This window comes from Taurulus bubalis (genome assembly GCF_910589615.1).
Source record: "Taurulus bubalis genome assembly, chromosome: 6".
NCBI lineage: Eukaryota > Metazoa > Chordata > Actinopteri > Perciformes > Cottidae > Taurulus > Taurulus bubalis.
The window spans coordinates 22,532,107-22,547,519 of NC_136594.1; the positions used below are offsets into that span (position 1 = coordinate 22,532,107).

A 15,413-nucleotide genomic window follows, 5' to 3' on the forward strand; every position below is an offset into this window, starting at 1 on the left:
AAAGACGCAAGCTTACTGTGATGATTTATGTGGCTCGAGGCCACATTAATCATCCTTACTGCACCCGAATCCCCAAGGAGTTGTAATGTGTGTAGGTTTTTAACAAAAAGAAATAGTGTGAAATAAAAAAAAGGGTGTTATTTCATGTTCAGGGATGTGACAGCGTAGGCGTGTATTGTTAAATGGGTGAAGTGCTCTTCTAAAATAACAGCTACTCACTCATGAGAAAAACATATTAGTCATCCCGTTGCTCCTTTTGCTCTCGTTAGCCATAGTTTAGTCGTACGTCCGGTTCCTGTTCCGAGTGGCCGTGACCTTTTCCAAGGTGTACCGTCTCTGAGCTGCGTGCTCTTCTCAAGCCTGAACTCGTAGCGAAGGTGACTTCTTCTTTCTAGCCCCAGCAAATGGGGCAATGAAAAGAGATTTGGCAACAGGTGGACATAAATCCCTGCAAAGCTACAAAGTATGGAACATTGCAGAGAGTGGAGCTGCAAGAGGTCAGAGTGGGAGACTGATGCTCTTATTTATTTTCATGTCGCTTTTCTTGTAGAAGGAATTTGTCACGGTAAAATGGGTTCAGAGTACTGAACCTTTTTTCAAATTGTGTAAGTATAGTGCAAAATGACAACTTTTTTTTATATTTCCTTTATGTACACATTTGTTGATCGAGTTGAACTGAGAGGTAATGTAGAGTGTGATGTAAAAACAAAACCGCAGTCTAAAGATGATATTCCTTCAAAATATTTCACGCCGTGTTTTGAAAGAATAGGTTTTGTTTATTACAATATGCAATGTACAAATGTGATCAGACATGTAATGTCTAGATGTCATTGCGATACGATTCAATGAAAAGACGATTCCACGTCACCCTCTCGAGAGGCCACTGTGTGCCGGGCGTGAAGCTACAAATCAAAGTTGATCTGGTCTCAACGGTTTTACAACGCTGCAATGAGCCGGTGAAGAATCTTATGATTGAGTTTCATGCTTTTCTGTTCCATCGGAAAAAAATATGTAAAAATACAATTAGCCAGTTCCCAGCGCTATTCAACGTCATCACTTCATCAACGAGTGCTCGAGCAACACTTTAATAACAGTTGCTGGCAAAGCGTGGCCCGTCTCGTTGCTTGTGTCGACGCAGAGGAAGACCATTAGCAACGTGCGATCCAGCTGCAGCATCGGTTACTGTTGACACTTCAGATGACTGCAATGGTCGTCTACTTTAAAGAGCCATGATTACCCCTTGACTCTTTACACTAAGTGGGAGGCGCTATGAGTGAGACTCAAGTGAGAGCAAGGGGACAATCAAGGGAATTGATTTTTCCTTCCCCCCATTATGGCAATCACACCTGTGTTTGACAATCATGTCCCTCATCGGAAACGTAGTAGAGCGAGTATTCATTTCAGCCATTTATTGTGAGAGATACCCACTGAAAAGCAGCACTTTGCTTTGCTGCTGACGGAAAGGACCGTTAGCGCCCACACGCTAATTACATTTGGTTTAGTGACGCAGCAATGCGAGGCGAGGAATTCAATTACCTGATCCCGTGTCATAAAGAAACACTTGTTTGGTGGAGTGGAGGTTTGGAAGGGTAACAATAAGTCCACGGAGCAACTATAGCAACAACAGACCGATATAGAAAAGGGATACTTGTGTCATGGTAAAGGCAGGATTTTTGCTAGAACAAAGAGCTTTAATCATGGGTATTCATTTTTGATAGAATCTTTTCAAGGAAGTCAACCTCTGAGAGCAGTGTGAAGAGCAAATACTTACTGCGAGAAGTATTTAACCCGAGTGGTGGGAGGACTCTTGCACTTCCTCCTCTGCAGAGTCCTCAGTCTGCACTATAGAACAAGAACCCCTAACTACATGATGAAATAACCACAAATATCAATAAACGTGTTAAGTTTCTGCTACGAATTTGATGTAATTCACCGTCTAATGGGTCCTTTGACTGATTCCAGCTTGCCCCGGACGACGCCTGGAAGTGTCCGCACTGTAAGCAGCTCCAGCAGGGCATGGTGAAGATGAGCCTGTGGACTCTCCCCGACATACTCATCCTCCACCTCAAGCGCTTCCGACAGGTACGTGCGCCCGAGAGTGTCCTCCGGGGATAAAACAAGCACTTTGGTTAAACGCGCATCGAATCATTTACCTCTTAAAGCTGCACAGGTCGATGGTTTTCAGTTGACAATTCATCAAATGACTAGTGGGACGTGAGAGGGGTCACTCTCAATGACAAACACCCACTACATATATATATATATATATGAAAAGGCCAATGTTTGTGAACACATTTCCCATGAAAGCTTTAAAAATCAATATTGTGTTTACAAGCGTATTGGGGGTATTCCCCCTCCGCCAAAAAAACGATTAAAGCAGCCTCTAAAGAAACTTTTGAAATTTCATCCCTTGCTTTCTGCGTAATTGTGTTTTGTTGTGCTGCTGCAAGTGAAAGTAACAACATGATCAACAACTGAGTCAATTCAATGTCTGAAAAAGGCTCTCAGTAATTGCTGCATCAAATATTCTGCGGGCAATGATGATTTGGGCTCTGACAGTTTGAGAGGATATAAGTGAGGGGGAGGTAAGTGTTGAGCGAGAAATGCATTAGGGACAGAAAAGTAACATTAGATATTGCACTGGGAGACTTGTCGCCCAGATAGATGCAATTTTGGGCTCCAAAATAGAACCTTTCCAGCAAGGTTGCAAACAAAATGGCATGTCCCAATCATCAGATCATACCTTCTAGTAACCCGATTGTCCCTGATCACCATGCATTATTTAAGTCACAACAGCTCCCTCAACGACCTCGGTGACCTCAGCTGCAGAAATAAGATAGTGGTGAATCCCACGTCTCAGTTTGAGTTTTTCTGAACGCAGCTGTAGACGACAAAAGCCGAGTGAAACATTCTGCTGGTGTTCGTAGAAAGATTTCTCAAGGAGCTCAGTTGCCTATTTTATCAGCAGCACCGATACTTCACGAATGACAATGACACTCGCCGCAGGCAGAGCTGGAGCGTTTTTCTCTCTCATGCACGCTGCAGATACGAGTGCTCTTGCTGTAGCCGCGGGCTATGAGGGCAATACAATAATGGTTATATTATAAATAATAACACAGATCCATCAACTGGATTGGCGATATCTGGCATGTAGTCCTCCGAACGAAGGAATCGGCCCTCTGTATAATCAGAAGGATCCTCGACATCGGAACAGTCCCTCGGCGGGATTCGACGACGTAGCATCCTTGAAACTCATCCGTTGAAAGCCCCTTCCTTGACGTTGAGTTTTCCCTCGCCGCCCCGTGTTTTCTGACGTGTAAGCTGTGCCAACGTGAGCAGCGATTGAAGCCTCCCGGTAGAACCACAACCTCTCGGGGCGCAGCCTTCTCCGGAAGCTGTGCTCCCACGCTAATTCTGAGCAGGTGTTGGAAGTAATTAGACATTTTGTCACATGTCACGGTGGGGAAATCACAGGTGTGATTCATGAAACTGGGGCGGCTTCAGTCTCAGGGTCCGGGCTCACCGGGACGCTTGATGAGAGCAGAGCCATCGTTAACGTTATTTGAAACACCTGTGCTCTTCCCTACCACGACCAGTTCAAGTGACTGCTGTGTAAAAGTTTTTTTATTTATTTATTATTATTTTTCTCTGGCAGTCATAAGCGCCCACAATAAGAGCCGTCCGCCTGCAAAAGCACATTCACACACCCTCTCTTTCATTCTCTGGCACAGACTGCACCGCGGTAGCATTCACCGGGGACTCATTAGTATCCACGCTCACGCCCGGCACACAGTAGCTGCCGTGGTTTAAGTGCCTCTCCGAACCAAATGTATAAATGTTCTAAATGTCGCGGGAATTATTTTTTGCGCCGTTGATGTTATCGTCTGTGCGATAGGCAGAAGCTTGAGTGACTGATTCAAGGAGGAAAAGCTGTTCTACTGTCTGTTATGATGGTGTGTGTGTGTGTGTGTGTGTGTGTGTGGCTATATTTGTGTTTGTATTTATGGTCTGTGTGCTTCAAGATTAGTATTTGAGTAATTGCTTTTTTATCACAATACCCTCACATATCTTGGTGTTCATACTTGTTAAACACTGGGCTGACACACTTTTAATTCTCCGTGTGTTAACACAACCCCAACCAATTAATGTTCCAGATGCCTCTGGCCTCTATTGTATAATTTTAGTGATAATAATGACAGCCTTTATTTATATAGCACCTTTCACAACACTGTTAGAAAGTGTTTTACAACAAAAACAGAACACATTTAAAACACAAAGAGAATGACATGAACTCAAAGCCAAATACTAAACCCATAAAAAACACTGACAGTAAAACTAAACAAAAATGACCCAAACACCTCAAAAAAATATCACAGAGAAGCAATTTAAAAAAATTGATTTTAAAGATGATCTCTTCAGGCAGGTCGTTCCACAGTGGCATCTGAGGATCTCAGGGTGAAGTAAGGGGCGTTGGGCAAGAAGAGATCTGAAAGATAACTACCTCAGGGATTTGTACGTGATCAATACTATCTTGGCCAGTGTGGGAAAGCCAAGCTCGATGAAATGTTTTTGGAGGAATTGGATGAGTTGGACACGTGAGATGTTTGCTGATTCCAGAGAGGGAGAGAGATCAAGGAGAGTAATCAAATCAACTATTTATGAAATTGTGGCTAACGTCTTGTACATTTTTAGGAGAAATGGTCTAATCCTTGAAATGTAGGGGTGAGAAGCGGGATTGTACGATTAATTGAACAGGTTTTGATCCAAAAATGACACCATGATTTCGGCAGAATCGGACAGAGAATCAAGACATATTTGGGTGATTGCGCCATCTTGACTTATGATCAATATCTCTGTCTTAATCAGCATTTCGCTTCAGGGAGTTTTGTGACAATTCTGCTCCGCGTCCACCCCTCTATATTCAATTACATTTACCGTAAAAGTCGGGTTCCAAGCCGCTCCTACCTCCGGTGGGTGTCCCCGCTGTAGCAAGCTAGCAGCAGCAGCGCTAGCGAAGAGCTAGTGGAGCGCTAGCAGGAGCGCCAGCTGGCTACAACAGGGATCTAACGGGGACACTGACCGAAGGTAGTAGCGGCTTGTAACCCGACTTTTACGGTATGTTGTATAGCCCAAAATCACAAATGACAAATTTGCCACAGAGGGATTTACAATCTGTACACACACAACATCCTCTGACTGTGAGTGTTGGAAGGGACACAGTCAAAGGAGCGTCAGATGTGAGTCCCCCAATTTAAATGACACAGATTTACAACAAGGGTATATCACATTTAGTTGTTGGCTAAATTATACAGTATAATATAATGTTCTCTTCTTTATTTTAAAGATACAGTACCTTCTGGTCAGTGTTAGATCCATGTATATTGTTAAGGGGTAGCATTTGTGCGACTGTGTTGTTCCCTTTTTTTCTTTTTTGAAGTCACTGCCCATCAATATATCTGTGTATGTCCCTGCAGGATGGTCAAGGCCAATCAGGGCATTTTTATTTCACATTCGGCCCTGCCTGAAAAGGCATTATCCAGCTGGCCTCCGCTCTACCTCCCTCACGACTTCTGACTCTTTGACATGACACGTACAAAGAAAATCCTTTTTGAAGCCAAGGTTAAGTCAGAGCTCTACCTTTCCCTTTGCCCAGTGCTAAATTGGCACCCCTCTGCCTCATCTGACAAGCAGGTGGCACCATGTTGCGCCCTGAGCTCAGGCAGGCCAACTGGATCAAACCCCGGCCATCAGCCACTTCCCTGCAACGCTATCATTTCATGCCAATGGGATTTTTCTCAGCCTCTGCGGTAAGAATTCAGTCAATCACTCTGTTGGACTCCATGCCGAGGACCAGCAGAGCTGCACTGGAGACTTATCCAGGAGCCAGCAGCCCACACAACACAGGTTGTGGGGGCATGCAGCACTTTCCATTATGACCCGGTGACAGCCCCAAGAGGGGGAAGAACCTTCAATATTGAAGAATGATTTGGAGGGAAAATCGATACTGCACTTCTCTTAAAAAATCAATTCAGACCCTGAAGTGATACAGAAAGTCACAAGCTGATGTTCTTTTTATGCTAAGGTCCTCCTGCAACATCTCTGTGAGGGTCGGGGTCAAAAGTGCATGAACATGCTCGAAGGTTTTAACCTATAGAGAAAGTTTTCTTCCCCTTGTGATTAGTCTTGGATGTCATTTTTTATTTGTTTTCTGCTCGATCAGTTGATTTCTGTTCGATTCCGCTCCTCAGAGATTGTCACATGAACATGTGTGTTATTGTTCATAGCTGCACATATGAATGCAAACCTTTTGAAACAGGTAGGCGAGCGAAGGAACAAGCTGTCGACTCTGGTGCGCTTCCCCCTGACTGGTTTGGACATGGCCCCCCATGTGGTGAAGAGGAGTCAGAGCATGAGGAACCTGAACTTAGGAGCCTGGCCACCGCCCTGGAAGCTGCCGTCAGGCCACCACCAACCTGCCGAGCTGATCCTCCCCTACGACTATCTGTACGACCTCTACGCTGTGTGTAACCACCATGGAGGCATGCACGGAGGACATTATACTGGTATGGATCTGATACAGTATTCATGTTGTGTTCAGGGGGCAGTGTAGTTACAGTCGGCATCCTATGGAGTACCGGGAACTAGGCACTGAAGGACTACACTCATACATAAGATAGTCCGGTTTATTGGTTTTATATAACGGGAAACATAAGTGATTGTCTCACATATCATACACTATTCTAATCGCTACAGAACACATTTGTTCGCAAAACTCTCAATATTGATTTGATACTATAAACAACGTGACACGAACCTACAAGGATCATTTCACTTGTCTCAGCTCCGTGTCACGGGCAGAACCGCGTCTTGAAGTGTTCATTTAGGCCAAGCAGTGGACGGGCCAAACATATATTAGGCCTGTTCAATAGAGATGATGTCATCCTCTCATCAGCAGCCAAATTGAGCCGTTGTTCTTGCCCATTCTTCAAAAGTGTATTGTCTTGAGTATGTGTCCTTTATCTGGAATTGATGGACACCCTGCAGCCAATCAGAATCTGCTATCTCCCCCAGACTATCCGCTTGAATAAAAAGCTTAAAAAGTCTAAAAGTGGCCCTTTACTACAACTCTTTGACAATTTGGGACTTCTAGTAGTAATTGCAAGTAGAGTAAGTCCCTGCATGTGTGATAGATTTTCAGTAATTACCAGCAGTACCCATTCAGGCGCTAGCAGTGCCAGTGTGGAGGAACACTCTGGCCACGAATGAGTCAAACTCACCGTAATGCTGAAGTCACTGGCTTTTTTATTTCATTTTATTATTATCCATACAGAACTACAAGATAATATCATTCATAATTTATAATATGGCACACAACAATGTAAGAATTTACCATGAAACAAATGAGGGCAGAATGAGGATCTTAATGCTATTGAACCATTAGTTAATGAGTAAACTCTTAATCAAATGCTTTAATTGCGAATGATTAGTAAACGATTAGTTATTTGCGAAACTAGTGAGGACCAAACTTGATAACTTGAATCATTAATAAGTCCTCCCATAATAACTCCTAATGAAGGACTATATAGTGGATCATGATCAGTAACTAGATAACCGACTAGGAGATCCGTATAAGTCATTAGGTAATAATTCATTTATATCTGCTAATGGATCATACTGAACACTTCCTTTATGAGTCGTTCCTGATTAACTTTGAAGCTGCAGACGGCACAAAACGACTCATCAATTACGCATCACCGTAACATTAATTCCTCTTACAGCATCCAGTAACGGATCAAGGTAAAGGTATATCTACTATATGGTCCTTCGTGAGGAGTTATTTGGGAAGTATTTCTGGGGCCATTTCTAGTCTTACATTCCTTCAGATCGAGTCACTTGCAGTCTGGGATTCTTGACAAACAGGTGAGGCAAAGCCAGGTCGGTAATTGCCTGGTACGGGTTGTGCAGAGCCGCAGCACGGAGGCGAACATCCAGGACAACCGGAGACAGCAGGAGATGAGGAAAGGAAAGCAGTCGTCTCCATGATAGCTTGCTTGACAGTCGCCTCCTGTCTCTGGCTGAATTCTCACCTGGGAGTTGTGTGTTGCGTCATCACTCCGTACTACATAGCTGCATTGGTTTTATGTAATATCACGTATCTAAGTCTCTTCATGACAAGTTTGGACCGCTTTCTCAAACACATTAAGTTTGCTCATTTATGATGCGCACGAAGGAATGAGTCTGGCTTCAACAAATCCCATGAAACCACTTCAGCCTTTTCCTCTACGCAGCAGATTTGAAGTTTTGCTCCACTTGATGTGAGCACTTTCTCATAATTGCGTTTGACAAATGCTGATGTCATTTTCCAATCCAGCTTTCTGTAGGAACTCAGTGGACGCGCAGTGGTACAGCTACGACGACAGCAGCGTGGACCTGGTGCCAGAGGAGGAAGTGTGCACCAGAGGAGCCTACATCCTTTTCTACCAGAGGCGTAACACCATTCCTCCATGGTCGGCCAGTTGCTCCGTCAGAGGTAGGAGGACGTCCAATGACTAGCAAACAGGAATTAATCGTTTGAAATTACGTGTTCACAACACACACTGCTCATATATTTATAGAGTTGCGGTTCAGCTGATTAAACCAGTCAGGTGAGCCACATCGTTGACATCTTACAAACGTATCATTATCTCCGCCGGGAGAATAATGCGAAAAGGGTGTAATCAGAGAATAAATTGCTCTGTAGTTGAGCCAACCCCTCATCAGAAGACATTTTACCTGTGGCCTGATCCATCTGCAGATCCTCCTCACACACCCTCTGTCTCAGAACTGCTCTGCGAAATCTGTGCATGTCGAAATAACAGCTACCCAGACAAACACTGATAAATTATGTGAACCATTCTCCAAGGCGACAGATACTTTTCCCCCCCTCAGGGTTTCAGTTTCCTATCTGCCATATTTTCATTGAGAATGTTACTTATCCTAAATTTATACTCATGCACGAGTGTGATGGATTTGGAGTCAGCCGCCCATGCACTTTGTGTCCCAGGAGGCTTTGTCAAGAGAGGTTAATTTACATTACATGCGTATTGTCAAAATGGCCCTTTAGTAGAGGTGTCGCTACCAGCAAATATTCTCTCAGCTCATCACAAGTGTCAATTGCTTAGTTCTTCAAAAGCCTTAGTCCCTGTTGTACTGGCACTATGAGCATGAGGGCGCTGTAAATTAACAACTCAATGGGGTTGTGTCGTTTTGTAGAATAATAAGTGGACTGTTCGTCATAACTTCTTTTCCATTTGTGGACAAAATAGAATACGATTTCACGCAGCAAACATTTCCAGAAGAATTTATTGTTCAGACGAAGGCTGTAATGTTTAAATAATGATGAAGCAACCTATAGTAAAAATAATAATACATAATATTCCAAAATGGTCAACAGTTGCATCGTTTTAAGTCAAAAACTGAGTATCTACTAGTATCTTTTATTCAGTGTAGAAATGCAGTATTTGTCTCTGCTGCATTGTATGTACACGCCTCCTGACTGGGACACCTGAACTGATAGCACACACACTCTGCATGCATTCCTATAATATATCATAGAGCGATACTTTGGCTCAGTGGTGAGCAGGGTCGTCCTTCAATCAAAGGATCCGCGGTTTGATCCCCGGCTCCGCTCCGCTAGCCCGTGTCGATGTGTCCTTGAGCAAGACACTTAACCTTAACCGTAGCTCCGCCTACAGTGTATGAATGTTAGATAGTCATGGTAGCTTCTCTCATCAGTGGGTGAATGATTCCTATGTAAAGTGTCTTTGAGTATTCAGAAAAGCGCTATATAAAATCAAAGTATTATTATATGCTGCAAATAACACAGGTAAGCAATTTGAGTATTGATACTATGGGTAAATATACAAACACAGCCACTTAACCCTATAATGTTTGAGTTAGAATAGGATTTGAGTATAATGGACTTACTAGAGAAGATGTGTAGCCCAAGTATAATAATACAACAATAAAATCACAACTGATTATGACTGGCATAGTATATAACATGGCTAAAGAAATGATAATGAAATAGGAATAAGATGCAAGAGATTGCGGATTCTGGCAGACATACACTCCAACATGTCCTTCAGTCTGTCTGTCTCTCTCATTCCTGTGAACATAAATGTCTCATGCGACGTTTACCATGGACTTGCTTTCCAAAAAACTTCATTATGCAAACTACTTTCATTCCTGGTCTCTCTCTCTCTCTCTCTCTCTCTCTCTCTCTCTCTCTCTCTCTCTCTCTCTCTCTCTCTCTCTCGCGCTTCAAATATCAGGAGATCAGGCTCGTCCAAGCCCCCGCAGGATCTTTTGTGTTCTAATTGCAGGAGGCTTTTAGCCATAGCGCAATTAATTATGTATAATTCGGCATGGTATTGTCATGCCCAGATCTCCTGGGTAGTTCTGTCTGTTTCTGTTGTGTGTCTGTCGGCCTCCTTGTCTCTCCGCCCTCCTGTGTGATTGCAAGCCCCGCCCTCATTGTTTCCACCTGTGTCTCGTTCCCCTGTGTATTTAGTCTGTGTCAACTCCCTGTCCTGGGCTGGTTTGTCTCTTGATGTTTGTTTGCCTAGTAAACTTTGTCCTGAAAGCATCTACCTCGCCTGTGTCTGCTTGTGGGTCCTGCTCTCCGTGGATCGTACCAGTACAAACCGGCCAAGACATGGACCCAGCAGACTCCAATCCTTGCCGTAAGCTGTCGTTCCCAGCTGACCACGACCAGCTTCTAAGAGACATGCTGGAGGCTCTCCAAGCCACTTAATGAAGTTGATCACTTTGACGCTGTCGTTCAAAACATCATGCAACACAGGGCTCATTTTCTTGCAGGCCAATGCTTCCCTGTGTGTGACACAGTGAGTCCACGTCACGTCGGGGTTTTCTTTTTGAATGCGCGCTTCGAGGCCGCTGCGTCTGTGCAGATGCTGCTATTAGCTATGAGCAAAGATACCGCATAAGAGGCCTCCAGGGCTTTGGCTGATGTCGTGGAGGCTTTTACGCCTTGTGTCTTGAGTTGACTGGAATTCAGAAAGTTTCCTCTTAAAAAAACTCAGGTGGCTTACCAGCGTAATGCTGGCGTGTGCCAGGTTGGGTCAAACCATCCTGATATCGGGAGACTCTGGGTTTTTAGGATAATTTAATTAAATAACCTACTTAATCTAAAATTCAGTTTATGAACTTATACTTATGTTTTATTGAATATTTATTAAATAACAATTTTTAAAGTATTTTTTAATGGATGCTAATTTTAAATAGATTTTTTTTTTTTTTATCTCACCTACCCCCTGGAGTGCCTTCACGTACCCCCAGAGGTCCGCGTACCAACATTTGAGAACCACTGCTCTAGAGGCCAGGGGTCACTAAAAGGCAGACCCAAAGAGCGTTTTATTGGACCCAGACATAAAACCGATAGGTAATTGAGAATTATTCCATTTTGATGAAGCCCTTCTATTTCAACCAGCGCAGTTTTTTTCAACCAGTCCAAGAAGCACACCGACCAGCTCCATTCTGCAAAAAGTGGACAGCGAAACCAGAACCTTTTATCAAGAATGGACAGACTGTTATATGTTAATTTTCCCCAAGGTCAGTTCAAAACCAGTATGTCTCAGCAGGGACCGTGGTGATTATTAAAAGCGACAATGTGAAGCGCAACTACGAGACAAAGCGCAACTCTTTTGAGCAAACGTAGCGACTCATATCCAAAGTGAAGGCACATAAGAAAATACAATCTAACAGCCCAATTTGATCAGAATCCAAATAACGATGTAAACCGAGAGGAGAATAGAGCGAGAATAACCACAGATCGAGTCCCTGCACACACACATTTCCCCTTTAGAAGAGGAGAATAGTATATCATATAGATTTTGGGTGAGATCACTTCAAACCGGAATGAACTGAATTTAAAGCTGCAGGACAATTTAGTTTATATTTTAACTACGGTCAGTTATATTAACATCTGTATGCAACAACTCTGAAGCTACGTCTATATATTTGAGACTTGAGGAAAGTCTCTCTAACTGGACCGTGTTACATTTTTATTAAATACCCCAGCTCTAGGCAATATTAAAAGACGGCATCTCACTTCGTCACTGGTGCACAAGTTGGTGTCAAGGTAACGGCAAGGTTGTTTTTCACTTGAAATTGCTTTAATGTTTAAAGCAATTCTGCTAATGGCCTTCTCTGGCTCTCTCAGGTGCGGCGGATATACAACCAGATATCTCTCCTTTTATCCTCCGCATGATCTGACACTCAAAGATGGATCTTGCCACTACTTTTTATATTTTTCTCTTCCATGATAATATCCCTGCATCAAACAGCATTTGTCTTCCATAATCAGGACGTCGCAATGATTCATTAACCTTATTAAGAAAAGTCATTAACTCTACTAATCCTGTGCATCAGCAATGACCTCTGGCCCATGGCTGTGTGTGTGCCTGAGGTTACTAATCACTTCACTGAATAGTTATTATTATTATTATTATTATTATTATTATAGTATAATCACCTTGTAGGTGAGGAGCTTGTGTGGAACGACAGACTGCATTTTATTAAACGTTACAAAGACAAATTGTCCGACTGACCTGCTTTCATATTTCAGAGATACAATTATTCAGACTAAAAAAACAAAGAAAACCTTCCATCATTTTGTGTAACTAAAGTTACACACATTCTCGACATTGCACTGGAAAATGCACCAGAAGCTGTCAAACATTTTATTTATTTATAATCACACCCTCTTATTTGTTATATGCAAAGGGAAGTAACAGATGCAGACTAAAGCCTTTCCTTGGCCAGAGAAAGAGCACCAAGAGATAAAGATATCAGCTGTTCACCACATGAGTGTTTTCTTCATGAAGGCTCGTTGTTCATTGAGAGCAGTCGGTACCCTCTTTGCAATTACGTATTTTCCTCCTTTCTGAGTTGCTATGATACTGATTCGGAGTTGCAGCATGCGGGTTCAAACACAAACTGAATTTGTACCTAGTTCAGGGAGTTTTGTGAAAGAGACACTCATTCCTTGAATCCATAATCAGGCCTTGACATTAAGCTTTTTCCCTTTGGGCAAGTAGCTCAAATGTTTCACTTGCTCAACGATGTAAAATGCTTTATTTAAAACGTGAATAAAATCAACAGGGATGTGGACAATTATCATAATTTAGGTATGTTCTCCTCAAAGCCACCAGGGAATGCACAGAAACAGCCCTTTTACCTCACTGATCATTGTAAAACTATGGAAGCCCGTTTAAGCCATACAAAAAAATAAATCATAATTATGAGATAATAAAGTCGAAATTGTGAGATAAAAAGTAATAATTATGAGATAGTAAGTGTGCATGCGCTTCAGTGACGTTGGCTTTTCTCCTTCCTGTTATCTGCGCTGTCTTCACAAGTCTCTTCATCCCCTCGCCGGTCTAACCATGCACACGATGTGCAAGCATAACTGTTGATGTTTTAGCTCAACAAATAATAGCATTGCTATTAATGTAGCTTTATTATCTCATAATTATGATTTTTTTTTTATCTCATAATTATTTGTGTTTTTTTTTTTGCGAAAACGGGCTTCCATATTACACATATTCAAACTGGACAGAAACACACAAAACACAACACTGTCGGTGAGGGTTTCCATTTTCTGCAACCACTGTAGCGTGAGCATGAAAGCACGTTGGAGTTAGCAGAGTAGCTTGCTAACTAGTTAGCCGCTCAATCAGGAAAATTAAACAATACTGTCGGTGAAGGTTTCCACTGGGACAAAAACAACAACGCTTGTTGCTTTCTACAGAAGTTTGCCCGTCGGTAGTTTTAGTGATATAATATAAGCCCAACAGTTGGGCTCATTTTCTGCAACCACTGTAGCGTGAGCATGAAAGCTCGATGGAGCATGCTAACTAGCTAGCCGCTCAATCAGTAAAATGAAACAACTTTTGCACCAAAGAATTTCGCCTTCATTAAAAAAGCATTCAAGCAGCGGAATACAATAAAGTAATGACATCCCCACAAAGTATATGAATCATGTCTTAGCAATGTCAAACACACGCTTGCACAGCGGGGAGAGCAAATGTGTGAACTAGTGGATTCACAATCAGAGCCCTCATTGTGTTATCCAGCTCTTGAATCACAAAGAAAGCTACAGGTCTGTCGAGTGAAACATCTCCACACACAATGCTGAGTTCGTGCTCATGTGATTTATGTTTTGAAATGTGACACCTATTATTCCATGCTGTGTTTCCATACCCAGACGTGAGTGCGTTCTTTACATCCTGGTCTTGGGTTTGTCAGCAGCAATGGCAGATGCAGAACAAATGTGAAAACTAAAACTATAAACAAAACAAAAGGAAAAAAAAAACAAATGGAAAAACAGATCTTAACTGTTTACATCAGAAGAATAAATGCATTCGGAAATTACTCAACTACCGGATGAAAAGGCAGACAGGAAGAACAGAGGAAACGGTCGAGCAGAGGAAGTTTATTAGGGATGTTAAGGTAGAGTAGGGTGGAGAATACAACATTTTGATTTCAATGGTAATTCGGCACACGCTCGTGAAGGTCAGATAAATATGTACCTTCATGATGGCCATGGCTGCTCAGGGGAAGGCGTGCCCATACAGATAGCACAGATGTCAGAGGACCTCTAAAGGTTTAACCTTTTATCATTATGAACTGTGCTTTTACTTCCACTATACAGTACATGTCAGAAATAATGTTGTACTGCTGTTTAACATGCACACATTTGGTCGACATAATGTACTTTCTGTCCACTTTGAAAAGGGCAAGCTCTCTAGAGTATCTTCATCTGTGTCCACTTCTGTGTAAAAATATTAAAGAAAAAATGTGGATGTGAAATGTGAAAATGTAGATTTTGAGATGAATGCAGAATTTCTTTGTAAAAGTATAGCTACATATAATACTTATTCATTTCCTACAGCCCAATAAACTGATTTAGGGTTAGTTTAATAAAAAAACTATAGTTCAATAATTTTTTATTTGTACGATGTAAGTAGCTAAATTAAGTGTGACTTTTGTTCACCTTACTAAAGCAATACACTTTTCAGATTTTGTTTTGTGCAATTTGTGCAAATACTGTGAGAACCATTGTAGCTTTTTAACAGTTGTGCTTGACACTGCTGCTCACAGAGCTGTTATAGAAAAACACTCCGTTTCAGTGGAAATGTATTGTATTTACCATTATTTTCCTCCACTATTGTACTGTTTATTCTTCTTTTTCTGAGGAAAGGATCCACAGACGTAAAACATTGACAATCAGACACACGGCGGCAGTGAAAATTATAAAGCCTTTTTCCTTCAAGCTTCAAATGCTCTTAAGTCTAAAGTCTGTGGGGGTCGAATCTCCCACTCTCTCTACCTAATCAAACATGTTCTTG

At 42.2% G+C, this 15,413-nt stretch overlaps 1 protein-coding gene across 1 annotated transcript in view; it reads left to right on the forward strand.

The window, feature by feature from the left end:
• usp43a (ubiquitin specific peptidase 43a) overlaps nt 1-15,413 on the forward strand; it is a gene marked incomplete at both ends in the record, with an annotated part of 89,774 nt that overhangs the window by 70,604 nt on the left and 3,757 nt on the right. The window contains 3 exons of the mRNA XM_079220232.1: nt 1,963-2,082; nt 6,317-6,563; nt 8,372-8,530. Coding sequence (XP_079076358.1) covers nt 1,963-2,082; nt 6,317-6,563; nt 8,372-8,530 — 526 coding nt within the window. The remainder of the gene's footprint in view (nt 1-1,962; nt 2,083-6,316; nt 6,564-8,371; nt 8,531-15,413) is intronic.